Source organism: Leuciscus leuciscus, assembly GCF_965113295.1.
Source record: "Leuciscus leuciscus genome assembly, chromosome: 15".
Lineage (NCBI taxonomy): Eukaryota > Metazoa > Chordata > Actinopteri > Cypriniformes > Leuciscidae > Leuciscus > Leuciscus leuciscus.
The window spans coordinates 18,036,584-18,060,362 of NC_138739.1; the positions used below are offsets into that span (position 1 = coordinate 18,036,584).

A 23,779-nucleotide genomic window follows, 5' to 3' on the forward strand; every position below is an offset into this window, starting at 1 on the left:
TAACAGGTGAGTAAGGTATTTTATTGAAGAGACAAATTGCCATATATCGCTCTCTAACAGAGTTCATTGTAAAGCATTATCTATTGTGAAGATTCAATTCATTATGGTTTGTTGTAGCGCTGTGCTGGACTTTATTTTCCCCCATGAGTGGTTTGATTTTGAAAGAAATGGAAGGATGAGTCGCTCAAAATAAGGACTATAATGTAAAGTGTACACAGTATAACAAAAGTTTTAGCAATATTATGCAGGAAATGTAAATTCTCTTTTAAATTTTGTAATACTTACCAGTTTGCCTTTTTGATTTAGAGTTTCTGCGGCGATAGTAAATCAGACCAGAAGCTGCAGCCACAAGAACAGCTAAAACAACTAAACAAATTCCTGCTATAGCACCCGAAGAAAGACCTGGATGTGGGACAGCCATAAAGAGAGACAGTAAAAGTGTCAGACAATGTGATGATCTTAAATGACTTCAAATATATGCTAATAATACTGTATGCCAGGGTTTCTCAAATCTTGCCCTGGAGGGCTAATGCCAATGCAGATTTTAGCTTTTGGGGGGGGGGGAACGGGGGAAAATGCAAGGTCTCGAGGCGAGTTTTAATTGAACTTATTTAAAGGGGTCATATAATGGCATTTTTGTACAAGCTATTATGAATCTTTAGGGTCTAAATAAAAAATTTGTAATATACTTTAATAAAAAATTCTCATTAGTATTGTATGAAAACACTAATTTTACCTGGTCAAAAACAGCTCTGTTTTCAGCACGCCGTTTCAGTGCATGTGTCTTTAAATGATAATGAGCTTTGCTCACCCCGCCCCTCTGTTCTGTGCATACACCCGAAATAATAACACAATAACCATAAGGCATAGTTCATTATAAACGTGGGATTATGAATTATATTGAGAACGTCGTACATAGAAAACATGCCGTAAAGTACCCTGAGTGTAAACCTTAGATGCATTAATCGTGAAGCGTGCAAGCGATTTGCAAAGATTAAATAAATATTAATATAAAGGTTAATAAAACGTTACACTCACTTCAGTTATTCTGGAGGTTCAGCAGGAACACGAATAGTTGGTACCGATCCTTTTTTCAGGAGCAGCTTCTTAGCAAAACCAGCTTTACTGACCTTTTCTTATACTGTCTATGGCAGGGTTCACCAATCTCAGTCCTGGAGGGCCGCTGTCCTGCAGAGTTTAGCTCCAACCAGCTCCAACACACTTGTTTGAAAGTTTCTAGTATGCCTAGTGAGACCTTTATTAGCTGGTTCAGGTGTGTTTAATTGGGGTTGGAGCTAAACTCTGCAGGACAGTGGCCCTCCAGGACCGAGATTGGTGAACCCTGGTCTATGGTATCAACAATGACCGCGCCGGTCCGCGCGGAGAATGATTGACAGCTCGCTCATGACCGAGGGCGGGTCTGTGTTGAAACGCTGCTGTCAATCAACAATCATGGAAGGGGCGTCCAACCGTGTGAAAACATATAAGAAGATTTTTAAAAAAAAACACTGGATGGATTTTTATCATTTTATGATGGTTGTGTACAGGCACTGCCAACACACATTTCAGTACAATCAACTTGTAAAAGTGCATGTACCTTTATATGACCCCTTTAAACTTGAGTGCTGCGTTTTGAGAATGCTGTGTCATGCGCGAGACGTGAGCATAACAGATAAACACGAGTAGTGTGTTCACACTGAAAAACAATGGAAAAGTAGCAGAGTGGAATGGTTGACGTTCTGTGTGAACAGCCCCTAATGCCGATGAATGCTTTAATCAATACATCTATATTTAATTTTTTCACATGCATTAAATGAGTGTCACGTCACTCACTCCATGCGAGATCGGCTTATTGCCTTATGATATATTAATTTCTTTTAATCATAAAACCCTATTCAACAACATATAAAATGACTCTAAAGATTATTTAGTTTTTATAAAGGTTGAAGGTGTTCTTAAAAAACAGGTTGAAAAACAAAAAGTTATTTAAAAGTCATGTCATCTTAAATTCCAATGTAGTGAAACAGCTGTTGTCAGGGGGTGCTGCAGCACCCTCAGCACCCCTAGTTCCCGCAGCCATGCTTCAGGATCACTAGAAAATCACAGGTAGGTGATTTTGACCAGGGTTTGAGCTAAACTCTGCAGGGCAGTGGCCCTCCAGGACCGGATTTGAGGAACCCTGCCGTATGCCATTACACTGAAAGTTACTCACTCTTTCACTCACTCACACTCTTTCAGTTACTCAGAGTGACTCACCAGTGACAGAAAGAAGGAATTGCTGTGAACTCTCACAGTCTCTGATCTGTAGTTCATAAAATCCAGAGTCTGTGGTTCTAGTGTTTCTGATAGTCAGAGATCCATTCTGATTCAACTGCAGTCGATCTCTGAATTTCTCATCAGTATTGTTTAATGAGATTTTATTAGTTTCAATATCGATTTTAGCTAGAATGATGCCTTTATCTCCAAATCTCCACAGCATCAGAGCATCTTTGTGCATTTCAGCATCAGGGTTTAGAGTGACAGACTCTCCCTCTGTCACTGACACTGACTTCACTGCCTCCGTCTCACCAACCATGTCTGCAAAACAAGCAGAACATTAACAAAAATATGTTTCATGACATTTCACAAATTTTGAAAGCGTTAGTCCCATCATGAAAACCGGCTTGTGTGGTGCAAAATCAGGAAAATCACACTAAATCAATGCTTACACAATCATTTAAATTTGGTTTAAAATCATGAAACTTGAATAAACATAATTCCTAACCCAGGGTAAATATGAATAGTGTGAAATAATCCAGGGCTTAGAATGACCAAATTATTGACACACTGATCTAAACCCGGACCATTAGCTGCTTCTCCATCGTCAGTCTGAACGGTTCTAAGAACAGTATTAATGGTTCCAGTAACATTTCGACTTGAGCATGGTTCAGCATGGCACGATTACTGGTGGAACGCGTGTAGTGACGTCGCTGCTCAGGATTGGTCACTTGTCTGTGGCCTGGTTGACAAGTTTCTCTGTAGCTTGCCAAGCACGCCATTTATGGAAGCTCGTTTCCGTATCCATAAACCATGCTAACTAGCTTAAGCAAATGGAGCGGTTTGGCCCAAGAGTGGAAGAGCAACTAAAGTTACAATAAAAGACTTGAGATACTCACCACTGACAGTAACATTAAATATCTTTGTCGTAGTCTTTTCTCTAGAGATGGAGAGTTTATATTGTCCGGAGTGTGTGATTCTGGTGTTTCTGATGGTGAGAGATCCAGTGTTTTCGTCCACTTGTAATCTGCCTCTGAATCTCACATCCTCACCGGTGAAAGAAAATGAAGTCAAGTCGCCCTTTCTCTTTATTTGAGATATGAGAGAGTGTTTTGGTCCAAACAGCCACAGAATAGTATCATCGTTCAGTAGTTCAGTCAGATCAGTGTGTAGAGTGACAGAATCTCCCTCCATCACTGACACAGGCTCAGATTCATCTGTATCTGTACCAGACACACCTGGAAAACAAACAGAACCAGTTTTACTGAAACTGTAATATGCTGAAGAGTTAAGTGTTTTCTGAGGTTTAATTCATGGGACCATTTCAGTAGTAGCCTAATCAGTTTAAATAATTATTAAATATTCATATGTTGTCAAATACTTTTAAATGATATGTATTGCATTAATTAATATGTTAAGTAAATTAATATAAATGTTAACGCTGTTAAAATGGTTGCATCTGATTGGTCGCGTGTGTGCGTGCGTGTTCTCGTTGTTGTCATGGAGCTCTCGCGATTCGCTTCATTCTCAGTAAAGCTGTGATTGTGAAGCATCGCAACATACTCCCTTTCAGGGGTACTACCAAACCAGAGTCAATTGAGTTCGATTGAAATATTTGTGTGAGCTGCTGAAATGACAAATAGATCTTGGATTAGGCTACCTTTTTAGTGACGGGAAAAAAACTAATAAAAAAATTAAGACCATACACACCCAAGCTAAACATTAACAAGATAAATGTAGCCTAATTTAAGACTTGTTATAGACTGTATGAAACAAAAAATACATTCTGAAACCAAGTCTTAGCCTAATATTATGTTGTTTCTCAAATAAGCGTAAATGCATCTCGTCTCAGGATAAAAAAAAAGATTTTTTTCTGTATGTTATTTCTATTGGATTTGTCAGTTCTTCTGTCATCATTAAATCTTGAAATCATCATAAAACCTTGTCTATGAAAAATGTCAATAAATCGAAACGGAAAGGAAATCGAGATTCATAACTTACCGTACATCATTAAGAACAGCAAGAGGAACATGTTCGTTCCAAATGTTTTTGTAGAGCTGTGACGAGTCTGACTTGAAAAATATGATCAATGAGATTTCTATATGTTCGTGTTCCGCTGAATCTCCGGTGATTGTCGTCCTAAAGCTATAGCAAGACAGCCAAAACTAAACTCAAAACAGTAAAAAAAAAAAAAAAAAAAAAAAAAAAAAAAAAACAAGACTCCAAGTTTAGACTCTACGATACTAGACTTTTATCAACGGCGTGAATGACGTTTAAAGAAGACCCAGTTTAATGTTATACTTGAAAGAAATATACAACAGAAATGTCGATCTGTCCTGGCGAGCACAGGCCGTGGCATGACGTGGTTTCTGACAGGTGTCGTGCCAAGGTAGGCTACTTAACCTTGAAACTGTACCTTGGTCCAAACCAAGCCTTTACTGCTAAATGCGTGCGCGCTCCCGCGACCGGGGATACATTTCCTTTCAGGGGTAAGTGGCACGACACCTGTCAAAACCCCTTGTACTTTAACCCATATTCTCAAGAGAAAACGTAACGTAGCCAACGTATTTTACGTTATGGGACGATTGATACCGGGGCTCCGATGCTCTGACGCAATTTTCACTGCTGGCATAAAAAAAAGCAAACATTTATTTAAATGATTTAACACTAATTGTCTATAACTTAAATTGTAAAAAATTGTCTTTTATATTATCGATCAATATGTGAATCCGTTGACCAGGCTACACATGACACGAGTTGTGGTCATTGGCACAAAATCATTTAGATGATAGATCTAATTTGATAGAACTGTATGGATCCCAGATTTATTCCACTATTGTATGTCACCGTATGAAGCTGTTTGGTCACGTGCTTTTTCTGCTCTGCGGTGATTTGTTAGATATGGTGGAGAAAACAATAACCATAAAAGTGTGACCACTAGATGTTGCTATTCGCATTGTGTTAAAAGCTTCGAGTTTACCCTTTTTCGGCAGAATTTGATGAAAGCCTCAAACGCTTCAGAAAGCCTCGGTTTTCCATCACTCATAATAAGTTGTCTTTGCGACTCAGTTTTATAGACGCTTTCTTTTGAATCAATGCGTATCAAACTGCCAAAGTCAAGTGATTTTATTATTATAATACCTCAAACTCCTCTAAAAAGCGCGACTTACTGTGTTTGGGTGTTGGGAGGAAAAAAACTGCTAAATAAATAAATAGATACATAAATCCATAAAACTATATATAAATAATATAAATAAATAAATGTGCAAATAAATACATTAAACCATACATAACTATAAACAATTGAACGTGCGAGGAAATAAATAATTAAATAAATAAAACGAAAGTTGGGGAAATGTTAAAGGAAATGCTAAACTGCTTTTTTATTCATTTTTGAATGTATAGCTCCAAATTGCCATAAGCTACCATACGCCTTCTGATGTTTGATTGACACCCTCTCTCATTATAGCATTTGCGCACAAAAAAAAAATAAAAAAATACGGAGCTATTCAAAAATGAACAAACGGTTAAAAGGAAAAAGGTAAACTTTCAGTTTAGCATTTTTTTGTTTTTGTTTCCCCCAACATTTGTTTTATTAATTATAATTACTATTTATCTCCTCGCACATTTAATTATTTATATTTATTACATGTATTAAATTATATATATTTTAATGCAGTTATATGTGGATTTATTCATTTATTTAGAGTTTTGTGGATTTATTCATTTATTTGTGTATTTACGTTTTTTTCCAGGTTGCAAAAGTTATTCACGTCAAGAAAAAATGTTATTTTACAAACTGTTCACTGAAACTGGGGAACCAAAAAATGGTTCTTCTATAGGCTATAGCATCGCAGTGAAGCCCCACTTTTGGAACCTTTGTAGCCTACTGACAAAGACTCAAGAGCATACTAGTTCGTTTAATGTATACATTTTATGTACTTATTCCATTTATGTACAATATTCCTCCTCCAAAACGTTTATCTTAAGCGGTTAGAACAGCATGCCATGACATCCGCTATAGGCAACCAATGGGAACGCCTATAGAGACCCTATACATTTGACGACATGCAACAACCAGCAACAAAGTGTTCGCTTGTGATGTGAACGGGCGGTTTTACTGCGTGTTTAAAGTGGTTGACATGCAGCCAAGGAATATGGTTAATGCAGTTATTGTGTTCTTTGTGTGCTTGTGGCGTTTGATTGGTAAGTTATTAGTGTTTTTAATTATGATGTCCCTTATTTAATTTTTTTAATTATTTTTTATTATAAATAAACACTTCGCATTACGTTGGTTTTCGTGACAAATTTCTCAATTTCTTATCTCTTTAATATCTTTACAAACGTAATTTATTAGTTCTGGGACATGCTGCGAATTTTGGTGGAAGGAATTCCAAAACAAAATTTGATATTTAGTTTTAAATCAGTCTTATCCAAAAATAATTGTTGTAGACAGTTTCACTTCTGTTTTGCACACGAAAGTGAGTGCTGGAGAAAAATCACCTGACTTTGAACTCCTGAACTTTTATTGTTATTCTTTAAAAGTTCACTGCAATTCATTAAACATTTACTAAAGAAAATGTCTATAAATACAAATCACTGATAACTGTAAGTCTGGTCATTAATAACAAACATGTCTGTTACAAAATATGTTAATTTTTTCTGTAGATGTGACAGATGCAGTGAAGTCAGTGTCAGTGATGGAGGGAGATTCTGTCACTCTAAACACTGATGTTACTGAAACACAGAATTATGTGTTGATACAGTGGACGTTTGGAAGCACAAGAATCGCTGAAGTCGACAGAGAATCAAACTCGACATATGATGAGAAATTCAGAGACAGACTGAAACTGGATCAAACCGGATCTCTGACCATCACAAACACCAGAACCAATGACACTGGACTTTATCAACTAACAATTGTCAGCCAAGAGGCCAAATACAAGAGTTTCAATCTCACAGTCTATGGTAAGTAGAGAATAATAGTAATATTTTTAAACTTTTCTTTTCTTTTCTTTTCACTATTCCATCATTTTATGATGTCTCAATGGCTTTAGTTCCATTTAAAATATGGATCTACTATAAATTAAGATCAGAATCAGAAGTGTGTGTGAGACTGACATCACAGTTATCTATCATTATCAGTGACTCCACAATATTCTTCATCATCAGAAAGATCATCAAGCTCAAATTGTGTGACGTCCAGCTGTGCTGTGAACAATTCAGCCGTCAACCAAACTGAGGACAGCAACATTACTGAACTCTATCAGCCATGTTCAGGTACGTCACTCACTCTTACTCTGTTAAATGTTTTCAGTCAGTGTGATATTAGTTCCTGTAAAGCTTTAAAAGATTATGTCAGAACGGAAACACTCGTGCAGTTGTGACCAAACATATTCATATGTTGTTTTGTTACTGCTGATGGTGGCTGAACCATCAACCACATAAACCAATTAAAATTGCAAGATTTTTATTTACAATGCATTTGACAGATGCTTTAATCCAAAGCGACTTATGCTGCATTAAAGGTTTACATTTGATCACCCCATGTTTTCATAGAAAGATTGAACTATTTGTGCACACAAGTGCATTTGAAGCCTTCAGAAAGCCTCTAAGTGCCATCTGAAATTTTCTTCTAGAATGATCATTTTTATTAAGCTTGTATGTTTATGTTCAGTTATTTCACTTTAATGGCAATTAAAATGACCTATTAATTGTCATTGAAGTAAAATTATTAAACCTAAATATTCAAGCTTGATAAAAATGCTCATTTTAAAAGAAAATTGCAGATAGCACTTAGAGGCTTTTGCTTCTGAATTCTTCATTTGCTGTTTTTTCTTTTGCTATTTAACTGGAACAGAACAGACCGCAGAAGAGCGACAGAGACGTGAAGCAGGTGTGTGTGTGTGTGTGTGTGTGTGTGTGTGTGTGTGTGTGTGTGTGTGTGTGTGTGTGTGTGTGTGTGTGTTTGTGTGTGTGTGTGTGTGTGTGTGTGTGTGTGTTTGTGTATGTGAGAGAAAGAGTGTGAGCGTGAGTGGGCTCTTGCATTAGAAAACATTAGTGCAAAAAAAGATAATCACCAGTTTCCAGAAGAGCTGAGGGGGCTCTAAAAGACTCTAGAATTATATTATATGTATTATTTTAAACAATACTAGCAAAAAAGAAGTGAAAAAAGGAACTACTGTAAATGCACAGTTCTGATTCAGTGTTTTTCTTCTTTTTTTTCAGGCCACGTCCACTGTTGTGGTTTCACTGAAGCTGTGATTCGATTGGCTCTCTCTGCTCTGGTGGGCGTGGCTACTGTTGCTGTGCTGGTTTATGACATCAGATCTACAAGAAGTGAGCTGATCAGAGAAGAAGAGACCAGACATCACTGTCAGACCTCTGGAGTCAAATCAGACCAACAGTGTGAACTGAGCAGAAGCTTTAGTTCCAGATATGTTTGCTGAAGTTTACTGGTATAATCATGATTTCCTATATTTGCACAGCTGTTTATTAATAGATTGTTTTTCATCCATTGTACATTTATGATTGTATTTGCACAAATTATTTTATTTTTTTTATTGATCTATTAAATTAAATTCATGGCTTCTAAACAAAATAATAATTAGCACCACATTGTATGCATTAGAATGATCTCATAAGCTTTGTTGAAATTACTCTAGGTGAATGTTTTTGGTGACTTTTAATAAATATTTAGTATTACAACAACTATTGTCCACTTTTATTATCCTTCCTTAAACAATATAGTTCAAATATAGGTTTTATGTGATTGACAGAATTCACGTGAGACTCCAGATTGTGAGTCGAACCCTTTTGTGGTCTCAGTTATTCACATCTGTACAGCTGTGGTTTGATCTGATGGATGGACAAACTGTTTGTGAAAGAGTCCAGCTATAGTAGAAATAAGGATATTGGGAAATGAAAAACAGTTAAATTTGTGTATAGGCAACAAACCTGATTAATAGGAATTGTGCAAACTTTTATGCAGAGCTCAGACTTGTAGGCTACTAGTCAGTAGGCTAGTACTCTTTTCTATTTCTATGAAATTACTACATACAGCCTCTAGGTGGAGCTCCAGCAGCGCCATTTAATTCAGGAGACTCCTGTCACGAACACAGCATCTGGCAGACACGATCATCGAATTACTGCTCTTGGAGATTATGTTCCCCTGAATTTTACATTTTTAAATGAACATAGAAAAATGGGAAAAGAAAAGATATTTATTTTAAAAAAGATAAAAATAAAAACTTTAAAAAAATAATTACACAAATCCAAAAACATTGATGTGTCCAAAAATATTGTTAATCATGTGCAGTAAAATGTGCATGGTCACTCAATGGCTTTGTCCAAATTCAAAGGTTGCATCCTTCGAATTCTGCGAAGTTCGGACTGAGATACTGCGTTCCAGTGCACTTTTAGACGCACTTGCGAACTTCCCTTGCAGAATCCCCGCCACCATTTTGAAGTGCGTTCCACTTCGTGAAGTGGACGAGGGAAGTTTATATGGACAGACCCGATCGTTCCCTCGATTTTGACCGAGGGAGCGAGTCAACTTCATATGTACACTTCAGGCACCTATATGTCCCACAATGCAGTACGATTGTGACGTCACCACAAATCTCGTCTAATTACCACCACAAAAAACAACTCTATGATATATTTATTATACGTATGTTTTAATTTAAAACAACCCACACACACCTATACATTTGGATGCTGCATTAAACAAATTCTTAAAAAAAATAAAAATAAAAAATAAATAAATCAACTCTTTAGCTGATTCCAAGTGATCAAGTAGTGGGCACTCGTGCATCGCAATGACGTACATCCGAGTGAACGAGACGGAGGGAGTAGCGAGTGAAGGGAATGGCTGCGGTCGAAACCGCATACATCAAACACATAGGCCGGCGCAATAGTCTAGCTTTTTTTCTTATCAGTGCAAAAGAGACTTAAATAACTCCTACTAACTTAGTCACGAGCTTGAGGAGTTGTATGATGACATAGCATTGTTAAACGTACACTATGGAATTTTTTCTCCACTAGGGGTCGCTAACATATTTACAATAACAAAGGCGTAGTTTGATGACGCATCATTTGCTAAGAATTATGGATCTTGTCGTCAACGTCAAGCCGACCGATCTAATAATGTTTATGGATGACTGAATACATCGACGCTTTTATCATGACTGTGATATGAAGCAGTTCGGGGTTGCTAAGAGACAGCTATCAGCTCCACACGCGACGCGACTCCCGCGGATATAAAAGGAATATGGACATCTCATTCTACCGAACTACACGAGTGCAGAATTACAACTCACAGGTCAGTTTATTAGACAAATTAAACTTGTGAGGTAACGCAGCGCTGTTTCACTTGGTCTACCATTACACTATCACACTAAACTGCTTTTACATGTGTTGAAATGTATGTGTTAGTTTGTCTGTATGAGACTAGCAGTAAGCTAGATCAACATTAGAATAACATACAGATCATATTCTGACATTTTATCATTGTTGAACTATATAACATTGATTAGTTTTATGTAAATATGCTCACCTGTTTAATAAAGTACATTTAGAAGCGGTCGAAGTCTCGGACGTGGAGCTCTCGTTTATATACTGTCTATATGGGAGCTCTCGGCATCTCGAAAACACCGCGCTGATATTGATTCTCAGTTTAGTTCTCCTTTTTTATCCAAAGTCTGCTTGCCATGGTCCATAATGTTTGAACGAAATAACAACAGCGTGCAAATAGACATTGCGAACTTACAGTGGTCCACGTCTGTCGTCTTGGTTACTATCAGAGGGCTCTGGTTCATAGCTCTGGTTACCATGGCAGTACAAGCGGAAACCAGGGACAACGCGGATACGACGCCATTGACTGCGACAAAACGGAAATAAAGAAACGTGCCGTGTCTTCGAATTAAATTAAAATTTCTCCTGGTTTGAAAGTTGTTGGAAACAGTCGGGATAATGTAAGTACACAACTAAAAAATATATATAACATAGATATAGTGATTTTTGCTATTTTTAAAGCAAAAAAATTACATATTGTGCCTTTAATACATATATTACCATAAACTGCAACACAGTCACGTGACAATTCGTAATTTGTTTATGTTTTGGAGAATGGGTGTCAAATTCTTATGAAATAGTGTTCTCATCTTAGGCTACTTTTTGTTAAACCCCCGTGACTGGACGTGTTCCTACGACTCGCATCGTTCAAATTCATACGAAATTGCAACTTCATAAAATACTAGGACAAAGTGTAAAACATTTTATATAGGCTACGTAATGTAGCCTAAACAGAATACTAACCAAATAAGATATTTATTCTCAACTTGATTTCTTTCACATCTTCAGATAGCTTTTTTAAGGTTAGAAATGGCTATACGTCACGCTACGCTCGCTGCTCTTTTAACTGGACAGATCACCTCAACTGCCCTGATTAACGAGTAGTGAGCAGTGAACACTGCATAGGGACCATGAAGAATAGGAACGGAGTGAAGTGTCGTCAAGACGAGTTCCTTAGACGCATATGAAAGCCATCTGGCAAAGAATCAAGAGCACACATTTTCCTAGTTCGTTTAACATGTCAATTTTATGGACTTATTCAATATAGGCTACACAATTCCCCCTCCAAGACGTTTTCTTTTAACTGTAAGAAAACGTATTCAATATCAAACACTTGCCATGACATCCGCTTTAGGCAACCAGCAGCAGGAACGCCTACGATTTGGTGATGTGAACTAAGATGTGATGTGAAATGTAGAGTGGTTTACTGCGTGGTTGGAGTTGTTGACAACCGGCCAAGGAATATGGTTAACGCTATTATTTGGTTCTTTTTTAGCTTTTTGGGTCTGTGTGGTAAGTTATAAGCAATTTGCATTATAGTGGTTCTCATAAAAAGTTTATCAATATATTCTCTCTTTAATATCTTTAAATTTAAGTTGAGAAAGTTAGTGGAAGGGATTTCAAAACAGAATCTGTAACTTTATTCGTCTCTAATAAGATTTCTAATACATTAAGGAAAATGTCTGCATCACACAAATCTCTTTAACTGATAACGGATAGTTGTTGTTTTTTTTGCTGTTACAAAATAATGTTCCCTTTTTTTCTCTAGACATGACAGAATCAGTAAAGTCAGTGATGGAGGGAGATTCTGTCACTCTAAACACTGATGTTACAGAAACACAGCAATATTTGATGATACAGTGGACGTTTGGAAGCACAAGAATCGCTGAAGTCAACAGACTTACACAAACCAGCTCTACATATGATGGTCCTGATGAGAAATTCAGAGACAGACTGAAACTGGATCAAACTGGATCTCTGACCATCACAAACACCAGAACCTCAGACTCTGGACTTTATCAACTAACAATTATCAGCAAAGAGACCAGCTACACAAGTTTCAATCTTAAAGTCTATGGTGAGTAGAGAATAACAGTGTTAGCATGACCATTCTTGGTATATCTTTTAATTTTTGATATTCCTTACATGTACATTTTATTTTGTTACTGGCTTTAATTCCATTTAAAATATGGATACTATAAATAAAGATCACAATTGTGTGTGATGAGAATTATTTCACAGTAACATCTGTCATTATCAGAGTCTGCTCAAAGTACTTCATCACCGAAAAGATCATCAAGCTCCAACTTTTTCTCGTCCAGCTGTGCTGTGAACAATTCAACTGTCAATCAAACTGAGGACAGCAACATTACTGAACTCTATCAGCCAAGTTCAGGTACGTCACTCACTCTTACTCTGTTAATGTTTTCAGTCAGTGCGATATTAGTTCCTGTAAAGCTTTAAAAGATTATGTCAGAACGGAAACACTCGTGCAGTTGTGACCAAACATATTCATAAGTGTTGTTTTGTTACTGCTGATGGTGGCTAAACCATCAACCACATCAACCAATTAAAATTGCAAGATTTTTATTTACAATGCATTTATGCATTTGACAGATGCTTTAATCCAAAGCGACTTACATTGCATTCAAAGTTTACATTTGATCGGCTCATGCATTCATAGAGAAAGAGTGAGTTGTGTTTGCACATTTGCAAAATGTGCATTTTCTGTTTTTTCTTTTGTGACCTAACTGGAACAGAACAGACCGCAGATGCGCGACAGAGACGTGAAGCAGGTGTGTGTGTGTGTGTGTGTGTGTGTGTGTGTGAGAGAGAGAGAGAGAGAGAGTGTGAGTGAATGTAAGCGTGAGTGGGATGTTGCTTTAGAAAACATTAGTGCAGAAAAAGATCTCGGAGAAACAGTCACATAATCACAGGTTTCTAGAAGAGCTGAGGTTAAAGAACTAGAACTAGACTCTAGAATTATATTATATTCATTATTTTAAACAATACTAGCAAAAAAGTAGTAAAAAATGAACTAAATGCACAGTTCTGATTCAGTGTGTTTCTTTTTATTTCAGACCACATCCACTGTTGTGGTTTCTCTGAAGCTGTGATCCGATTGGTCGTCTCTGCTCTGGTGGGCGTGGCTACTGTTGCTGTGCTGGTTTATGACATCAGATCTACAAGAAGTGAGCTGATCAGAGAAGAAGAGACCAGACATCACTGTCAGACCTCTGGAGTCAGATCAGACCAACAGTGTGAACTGAGCAGAAGCTTTAGTTCCAGATATGTTTGCTGAAGTTTACTGGTATAATCATGAAAATAAAACATGCATTAATACTCAACAGATTTCCCATACCTACACAGCTGTTAATTAACAGAATGTTTTTCACCTATTGAAAATATATTGATTGTATTTGCACATAATATAATTTGTATTGATCTATTCAATTAAATTCATAACTGCAAACATAATTACCCTAAACAAAATAATAATTATCAACACATGATGCATTAGAATAATTATAAGCTCTGTTGAAATGACTCTTGGTGAATGTTTTTGGTGACTATTAATAAAGATTTAGTTTTACAACAACAATTGTCCACTTTTATTACATCCTTAAACAATATAGTTCAAGGTTGTATGTGACTGACAGAATTCACGTAACACACTAGCAGCTCCAGGTGCCGGTTACATAAACCGCTAGGACTAGTCTTACAAGTTAGTCATCAATTTTTTTTTTCTTTAAGATTGTTCAAAACTTAAGTCAGTTACATAAAAACATAGATTGGCCTAATTTTGGTAACGAAAAGTAAGACTAACCATCCCTTGAGTAACTGCTAGTGGGTCATATTTGATCTTAAGACACTGTCTTAACATAATGTCCAAGTTTATGCAAATTGCCCCAGATTGTGAGTTGAAACCTTTTGTGGTCTCAGTTATTCACATCTGTACAGCTGTGGTTTGATCTGATGGATGGACAAACTGTTTGTGAAAGAGTCCAGCTATAGTAGAATTAAGGATATTGGGAAACGAAAAACAGTTTAATTTGTTTAAAAGCTACAGGCTTTATTAATAGGAATTAAGGAAACTTTTGTGCAGAACACAATTTCGGAACCGGATACTAGGAGCTACTCTTTACTATTTCTGCCATATAAAGATATTAGTCAAGTCAAGTCACCTTTATTTATATAGCGCTTTTTACTATACAGATGTTTCAAAGCTTTACAGTGATAAAAGGAAAATAATGCAACAAAGTTTGTTCCTGCTGTACAGCAGATCTAGAAGAAAATAGCGTCAAAGTCCAGCTTAAGTGAATTCAGTGATGGTTCATTTTTGTTGTAAAAAAAAGTTATTCATTTAGTTCATTTATATATAGCAGCTCTGGAGAAAACAGTGATATCATCGTCCAACATCGTTTACTACGTACAGCCTCTAGGTGGAGCTCCAGCAGTGCCATTCACTTCGGGAGACACCTGTCCTGAACTGGACATCATGATTCATCACTACAGTTTACTGAATGGCAGACATGATCATCAAATTACTGTTCTTGGAGACTTTGTTCCTGTGAATTTTAAGTTTTTTAATTAATCTGAAATGTTCTTTTCATTAAGTGGTCTGTTAACTGCGGTAATAGATAAAGACCATAGTATGTTTATGATGTAAATGTATGCCTCAGACATCACACCCAAGGACCGTTGGCTGAATGTCTAATGCATGTGGCACACAAAACTCAAGTGGTACTCACTGCAGTCAGATGACATCCAGCTCCACCTCTATGGGCATTTAATGGGGTTGAGGGATAGAGTTGTGCGTAGGGTTAGGGTGTGGTTAGATATTCTAGCTACACCCATTAAGCCCAAATTACATTTGCTCCTTCTCACTGGTTGTCTAGCAGCGAGGAGCTAGACGTAAGCTCCAGCCATTTGTTCTGCAGAGAGCAGTTCTTTAACGGCCCACCTGGAAAAAAGCCATCATGATGTCAAACACTTTTTATCAGGATAAACTAAACGCTGGATTTTAAAAAGCATGTGAAGTTATAGCGGCACCACTTTTACAGTAAACTTGCACAAGGTTCTGGAATGAATAGTTTATTAGATGCACGCCAGTCTGTTATTGTAGGGACATCAACTTTACATTGTCATGCCCCTTAACATGACGTGGATCAAAACGAAATTTGATTGGTTGCTTTACATGTCAGTCAGACGGCTTCTGCGTGGTCCTTGGCCAGTGAGAGCTGCAACCTTCTGCCGTCAGTCTGAAGCTCTGGCTACGCGACACTATGTAACCTGTAACTAACATGCCAGTTAAAGTTCAGGTTTGACTTGATGTAGTGTGTCCAAAGATTATATATCTAACTAATTTTCATAAAGAATAAAGGTTTTCAACCACATAATCTAACAATCATACAGGCAGTCTATTAACATAGACATTAAGGGCCCTATCATACACTCGGCAAAATGCAGCGCCAGGTGCAACGCAAGTGTGTTTTGCTAGTTTCAGCCCGACACAGTTATCATTTTCATGTCCTGCACCACGTTGTTTAAATAGCAAATGCATTTGCGCCCATCTGTGCCCCCATGGGCGTGCTGGTCTGAAAAAGAGGTGTGTTCAGGCGCATTGTCGGTGCATTGCTATTTTGAGGCAAACCTGGTCTAAAGTCAATGGCACATTTTTTTTTTTGTTATTTAAAGTGCATTAGTAATACAGTATGTGTACGAAAGCCCAACAATGCCCCCTGGAGGTATCTTTATGTAAGTTACTTTGTTGGTGCTTGCACGGCATGGACAAGTCTGGGCATGTCTGAACTAGTTACAGAGGGCAGTCCATATACATAGGTGGAGAGACTGACTTGCTTTCTTACACAAAGCGGACTTTTGCATGTTTGTTGTTCCCGTGAGTGATTTGATTAAGAAGTAAGTTATCTGTTTTACATTCTATGCTGTTCGAACTTTAATATTCTGTATATTCAGTTATTGTCATCTGTGCAATGTACTAGTTCAACTAGTAATTTGAATAATTATATTTCTGTGTGAATTGCATACTATCTAAATTCATGTAAAGTCATATTGAAACTAGTTTGACTGTTCAGTGGTTTATGTTCTGCAGTATAATTCAGATATGTAAGCAAATCATTTATGCTATATATTTAGATTCTAAATAACTGAATACACTTTACCAGAGTAATGATAACCTGATTTACTATTAGGCTACTTCTGTTTTGTATAGTGACTATTCTTTATGCTATCGGTAACTGTTTATACTAGCAAACTTATATTGTATTTTGTTTTCTCTGTTCATTGTAGACCACATATACCTATGGGCAAATGCCTGTAATACTTCATTCATGCTGAAATAATCAAAATAAAACCCTTCTGCTGGGACAATCTCTCTCTTGCTCCAGTTTCTCTAACCGGAAACTCCCACCACCATTTCTACTAGTGCTTAATGAACCCTTTGAGCGTCCCATACGCTCGTATAGTATGTGCATATAGGCGGGTCCACAATGCGCGCACACTTTGTCCCATAGATCCGTTTCCTTGCTAGAGAAGCATTTTTTTCCGCTTGCAAATTCCATCATGTAAATAGGGCCCTGAATGTGCTAGATCCAGATTGTCTTGCATTTTGCAGTAATTCAAATGGGCATAATGGAAACAGTTTATTTACATACTGATGATGTGTTGTGACCATTACATGCATAACACCATGGAATTATGCATTACGAATTTAGGCCCAACAAAAGGTCTAACTTGACGCACAATTATTCCAACATAGCCCTTGACATTCATACAGAATTCGACAGTTTAACTTTTGAAGTCGATTTACTTAATGTAAAGTTAATGAAAGTTAACATGAGGATTGTAATGTTTAAAGCAAATGTCCAAACAAATGTCAGTAGACCAGGAAGATTTTAAAACGAGCCGTTCATTCATAAATACAGACCGGAAGTCAAAAGACAATGAGCACAGCGCTGAGAAGGGCCGTGGCTACATAAGGTCTATAATGACCTTTTCACAAGAAGTAAAATAAGTATCTGATCTCCCCAGAGTGTGTTTGTGAAATTTCAGCTCAAAATACCTCACAGATATTTTTTATAGCATGTTAAAATTGTCACTTTTTGAGGGTAAGCAAAAATGCCCCATTTTTGTGTGTCCCTTTAAATGCAAATTAGCCGCTGCTCCTGGTACAGAGGGCGGAGCTTCAAGAGCTCCTGTGTTAGCATCTTCGATTACCTCACAAAGACACACAATGACAATTTCAAAAACTTTTAGGCTTTTTTTGTTCGAACCGGAGTCGGATGGAGATGGAGAGGCTCAAGAAGAAGTGCCAACATGTAGAATGCAAAAGGGAATTTCTGAATGGTTAGTTGATGTAGCTGATGTGGAGTTAACTATCTTCAAGTCATTGATTAGCATATTCTGTCATGATAATCTATAAATCGTGTTCCTGGGGGCAGGGTTTATGTTTTAGGGTTAGTGATGTCACTAACCCCTGAAGAAGCTCATTGGTCCCTATCGGCCATTTGTTGTAGTCCTTAAAAAATGGACTGTGATAGAAAACATCTCCCTTTCCTTTGAACTTTAAAGCGTCGTAACTTTGCAGATGTTGTTTATGCTCAGATAGCAACATTACAGTTAAAAAAGTGAATTCATAATCAACCACCCCTTTGAGATGGAAAAAATGGATACAACGTTTTGAGAATTTTCTACTGGCCATGGACATCAAGGATGACACGAGGAAAAGGGCAATGCTCATATGCTACACTGGAGACGAAGTTCAGGATATATTTGATATATTATCTGACACAGGCCAGGCCAAAAATGCATAAAAACACTATGAAATGTAAACTTGGTTTTAATAATTAAACATTACACAGTGTAAAAATACAAAACAAAATTGTATTTAATCTCTCTTATGTGATGTTTATTTATCCAGGAAAATGTGAAAACTAAGTGAACAGGACATGTATTTATAAATGATATATAAAAAGGCTTTTTTTTTTAACTGCGTCATTTTAAAACACCACCGAATGCCACTGACTTATACATGTCATCACTGAATAGTCACTCAAGTAGTATCTTTACTTCATCATACTAAAAAAAGCTGTCTTGAAATCAAAGTTCATGTTCAGATCAAACACTTTCAAATGCGTTGCTGTGTTCTCACCAAATGTGACCCAGTAACACATGGAGCAATACAAGCTCTCTTTCATTAATATCCTAACCAGTTTAAGTTCATCTTCAAGATCTGTAGCGGGCCTCTCTGATTTCATCTGATATAGTTGCTTCACCAATTCATTGATTTAAATAATTTCTTATTTTATCAATGTCTTTTTGATTGTTTTTATTGGTTGCTGATTCTACTTGCATCAAAAACAATCTCATAATTTTTGCGAAAGCACCACAATTGTTTTTTTGAGCTTCCATGTTAATTTCTAAAGCTGTTGCGTGCTTAATAGCCTAAATCATACTCCATTCTAGTTCGCCCTCTTTTTTCCCCCACACATTCCTGAGGTTGAATGAGTAGTTTGTTTAGGCCTACTACAGCACTGGCTATTTTAATTTTGAGATATTCTGTCATATGTGTCTTTTAACAATCTGTGAGTGGATCTGTCAGTCAGGCCTCACAATTTACCTCAGTGATTACCTCGAATTGTGACATAGCCTAGGCAAAAGAAAATTGTGGGCCCCCAATGTCTCGCTGTCGGTCGTAATACTTGTTTGACCAAAACTGCTGTTTTTCAGGAAATGTAAACAGTAGGCCTAATTTTTAAATGGTAAAACACTGTGTTGTTGATATTTTTTATATTGTTGCTTTATGATAATATACTTGCATGTGTTAAACGTACAGTATGGAATTTTTCGCCACTAGGGGTCGCTAACCTATTTACAATAACAAAGGCGTAGTTTGATGACGCAACATTTGCTAAGAATTATGGATCTTGTCGTCAACGTCAAGCCGACCGATCTAATCTATGGATCTAATAATGTTTATGGATGACTGAATACATCGATGCTTTTATCATGACTGTGATATGAAGCAGTTCGGGATTGCTAAGAGACAGCTATCAGCTCCACACGTGACGCGATATGGACATTTCATTCTACTGAACTAACGTTGCACGTGAGTGCAGAATTACTACTCACAGTCACAGGTCAGTTTATTAGACAAATTAAACTTGTGAGGTAACGCAGCGTTGTTTCACTTGGTCTAACATTACACTATCAGTCACACTAAACTGCATTTGAATGTGTTGAAATGTATGTGTTAGTTTGTCTGTATGAGACTAGCAGTAAGCTAGATCAACATTAGAATAACATACAGATCATATTCTAACATTTCATCATGTTGAGCTATATAACATTGATTAGGTTTATGTAAATGTGCTCACCTGTTTAATAAAGTACATGTAGAAGCGGTCGAAGTCTCGGACGTGGAGCTCTCGTTTATATACTGTCTATGGGAGCTCTAGGCATCTCGAAAACACCGCGCTGATATTGATTCTCGTTTTAGTTCTCCTTTTGTATCCAAAGTCTGCTTGCCATGGTCCATAATGTTTGAACGAAACAACAACAGCGTGCAAATAGACATTGCGAACTACCGTCAGTCGCTTTGGTTACTATCAGAGGTCTCTGGTTCATAGCTCTGGTTGCCATGGCAGTACGAGCGGAAACCAGCGACAACGCGGATATGACGCCATTGACGGCGACAAAACGGAAATAAAGAAACGGGACGTTTCTCGAATTAAATTACAAATTTCTCCTGGTTTGAAAGTTGTTGGAAACAGTCGGGATAATGTAAGTACACAACTAAAAAAAATATAGATATAGTGATTTTTGCTATTTTTAAAGCAAAAAAGTTACATATTGTGGCTTTAATATTATTAACATTTTTCCAAAATCAAGCTTAAATGAAGGTAGCCTACAAATGTTTTGACCAGCGATTTTTATTTTTATTTTATTTTGTCATTAGTGCCGAAAATCGATTCCCTGCCAGAATCGGACTCTCCCTCGCGTGCACGCGCGTGCATGTGTAACAGGTCAAAGAATGACAAATATTTTTGCAACCTTTCATCTTCTATTTTCTATACACAAGTTAACGCGCCAAATCACGGGCGGCGCCATAACTGTACACAAATGCACTTAATTTCCGCCGGAAGTGGTTTGCGCAGCGTCTGCCGGTGTAAACACAGCGATTATTTGACCCTTGTAGCCTAGGCCTATGTCTTTTTTTATTGTTGGTATCCGAACTACATCATAGGTAGGGGTGGGAATTGAATTCGCATGTTTAACTGAAAGAACGAGCAGAGAGAGAGAGAGAGAGAGAGAGACCCGGTCGCGCGCGCGCACTCTTTCTCTTCGGAGCCAGGCTAAAGTGTAAACGTAAACAAGACCTCACCGTCTCCAAACTAACTGTCTTGCTCTCTCTCCCGCGCGCATATTAATCAAAATAAAACGACATGATGGTAAAAGGTCGGAAGACCAAAGTTTCATGTGGAGCATTTTTTTTTCCTGAAATACCGCTGGGTGTGAATTGTGCTAAAATACGTTGCCTTATCTTCTCTGAAATGCGTTCCGCACCGCACATTCAGCTGCCATAAAAATCACACTCTTAATAAACGTAAAAACCTATCCAGTGATGTAATGTTTTCTGTGTTGACACAAACCTTGTGGGATATCCATGTCCTAACTGCTGGGATAATCACACAATTCGCGAACTAATGACTCCTTTGAACCGATTCATTTTAATGAATAGTTAAAACCTTTCTATGTTTTTTTAATTTTTTATTAACGAAGGAAGCAAATACAAACAAATCAGGTACAATGTAAAAGTCTTTCTACGAACTAACAGTGCACACCCTAGAAAATAAAAATAAAATAAAAAGAACAGAAGAACATGGAGCATGTTATAATGGCATTTACATATTCAAAAGAAAATGAATTAAAAGGGCAATTATTCAATAAGATTGTTTATAAAAGAAGCCAGTTTCTCGGCATTCTTGTTATTAATTATTAATGCTGGTTAAAACAACTGATCTTTCCAACACTGAACTCACGAGACGTCTGAATCGATGTAACGTTATAACTAATCGGTAACACTTTACAATAAGGTTCCATTTATTACATAAATTACATAAAAAGTACCGTTTTTTGCCGAAAAAGCATATGAATACTTTTTCCACACAGTGCTATCAGGAATCGATAAGAGAATAGTAAAAAAAAAAATGTAAACAATGGAGCGCATGGACATCTTCGTAGCTGGTTTGTGGTCGTAGCACTCTCTATCTAACCACTCGTTCAGGTGCTTTCTCGAGTGTTTGCAACCAACTACCGCACACGTCGTTCCCGAACCACTTTTCTTCATGTTGTAATTGTTATATCCTCTTTGTCACTGCGATATCAGTGCTTTGTCGGCACAACGGAGCTAGCTAGCAAAACAAACCAAGCCCGCCAGAACGGAAGTGGATTGCATCGATGGGAGGAGTTTAGGATGTAGAGCGGAAACGGCTCAAAAACCTGTGTATTGTTTGTGAGTTTATTTATTGGGAGTATTGGGAGAGTTATTTATTGTGTAAGTGCGCCCTCTATTGGATAGGAGCTAGAGTGGTGGCATATACTGAATTTTCGCGGTCTTTTCTCAGTCTGCATTTTACTTGACTGAGAGATGTGTTCGCTTCAGCGCAATGTAAATTTGAGATATACCTGTTAGAACTTAAGTTTCAATGCACATGGTAACTTGTATGTGTAATTTATGATGAGTCCACTTACATTTAAACGAGATGTGTCGAGAGCTTTGCTTTTAGCTAACCTCGTGTTTTGTTTAGTTGTATGTTAGCGATCGTCATTCTATCCTCTTGTGTCGTAGCCCACATGTTTCAGTTGTCCTTTTTCTTATGTTAGGCTGATTCTGATCGAGGATAGAATCCTGAACTTTTGCTCTCTTTGAAATTGAACTGATACTCCCAATACAAGGTTAAGAATATAATGTGTTCATTTAAAAAGTTTTCTTGTAACGTTATTGGTTAATGTTCACTGGCACTGAAAAGCCCATATGTAAAGCATGTACACGTTGTTTCGCGCATGTTACTGTATGTATTAACTATTGAAAAGATGGTTTATTTCATGTTGCATAATGTTAATGTAAGAGCTAAAAGCCCAGAGTTAATAACAGAGATAACACGCAATATGACACATACACATGTCTAATACAGATGAAGTTACTAAAATAATTAGATTAATAAACTTCTCCATCTTTTTTTCTCAGTGGGTGGCGGTAATTCCATTGCATTAATGCACCTAAAGCTGGTCTGCCAACAGAAGAGAAGAAGTCATCACCACTAGCGCTCAACGCTCACTTCGCCTCAGCGTTGAGTCTTCTGAGGTATTAGTTCAATCACTTATGTGTATACATACACTTTTGTGTATACATGCCAGAGATGGGGACTCGAGTTTAGTGCGACTTAAGTCGCACACAGCGTGACTTCAGACTCGACTTGAGACTCGTCCTCGAAAGACTTCAGACTCGACTCGGACTCGAGCTGCGGGACTCGTGAACAATGTTTATTATTAGGAAACGTCTGACGAGCTCGCTGTTATTCCCCTCCCTCCGCTACATATAACCTGCCTACGTAACTGCGCGCGGTCACACATGAGAGGACAACAAACATGTCGACTGCACCGGCCACTGGCTGCTGTGCCATTCATCGTAAGCTTTGGGTTTAAAAACTTCAACAGAGCTGCCAACTGTCACGCATTCACCATGAGACTCACGCGATTGACACTTTTCACACGCTCTCACGCCACACATCCATTTTCTCACGCACAGAAAAATCGCCAGGCAAAGAGGACACGGAGACCGACAGACTAGACAGAGTTGGTTACTTATGATAGAAAAAAATCTCAGCTCTCAAATTCTGTCAATTCTATTACGAAATTCAAACAATAAATACAGTTTTGGCGCTTGTAAATGTGACGTGACAGATCCCCAACGGCACGTGTAGGGCTGGGCGATAAAACGGTATCGGTATTTATCGACGGTACACCATTGTCGGTAACGATATAAAAAATGTTCGATATAGCGCTCAATATTTTCATTCAAATGCACGCGCGACCACCATAACGTCACCCGACATCAAATGGCAAGCGGAATGAAAGCGGAACGAAA

At 37.5% G+C, this 23,779-nt stretch overlaps 2 protein-coding genes across 8 annotated transcripts in view; one reads left to right on the forward strand and one right to left on the reverse strand.

Annotated features, from left to right (window-relative positions):
- The window catches only part of LOC309476306 (uncharacterized protein), an 81,641-nt gene that overhangs the window by 10,748 nt on the left and 47,114 nt on the right, over positions 1–23,779 (reverse strand). The gene's annotated exons all lie outside the window — the stretch shown is intronic.
- LOC309476067 (uncharacterized protein) overlaps positions 11,990–23,779 on the forward strand; it is a 112,297-nt gene continuing 100,507 nt past the window's right edge. Inside the window, exons 1-4 of one of the 7 annotated variants that reach the window (XM_082139224.1) lie at positions 11,990–12,123; positions 12,380–12,692; positions 12,903–13,006; positions 13,692–14,212. In XM_082139224.1, the coding sequence (XP_081995350.1) occupies positions 12,075–12,123; positions 12,380–12,692; positions 12,903–13,006; positions 13,692–13,912 (687 nt within the window). In that variant the 5' untranslated portion in view covers positions 11,990–12,074 and the 3' untranslated portion in view covers positions 13,913–14,212. Of the gene's footprint in view, positions 12,124–12,379; positions 12,693–12,871; positions 13,007–13,691; positions 14,213–16,190; positions 16,531–22,288; positions 22,588–22,879; positions 22,997–23,779 lie in introns of those variants that run through there. The other 6 variants (XM_082139223.1, XM_082139220.1, XR_014197919.1 and 3 more) reach the window with 6 other exon arrangements.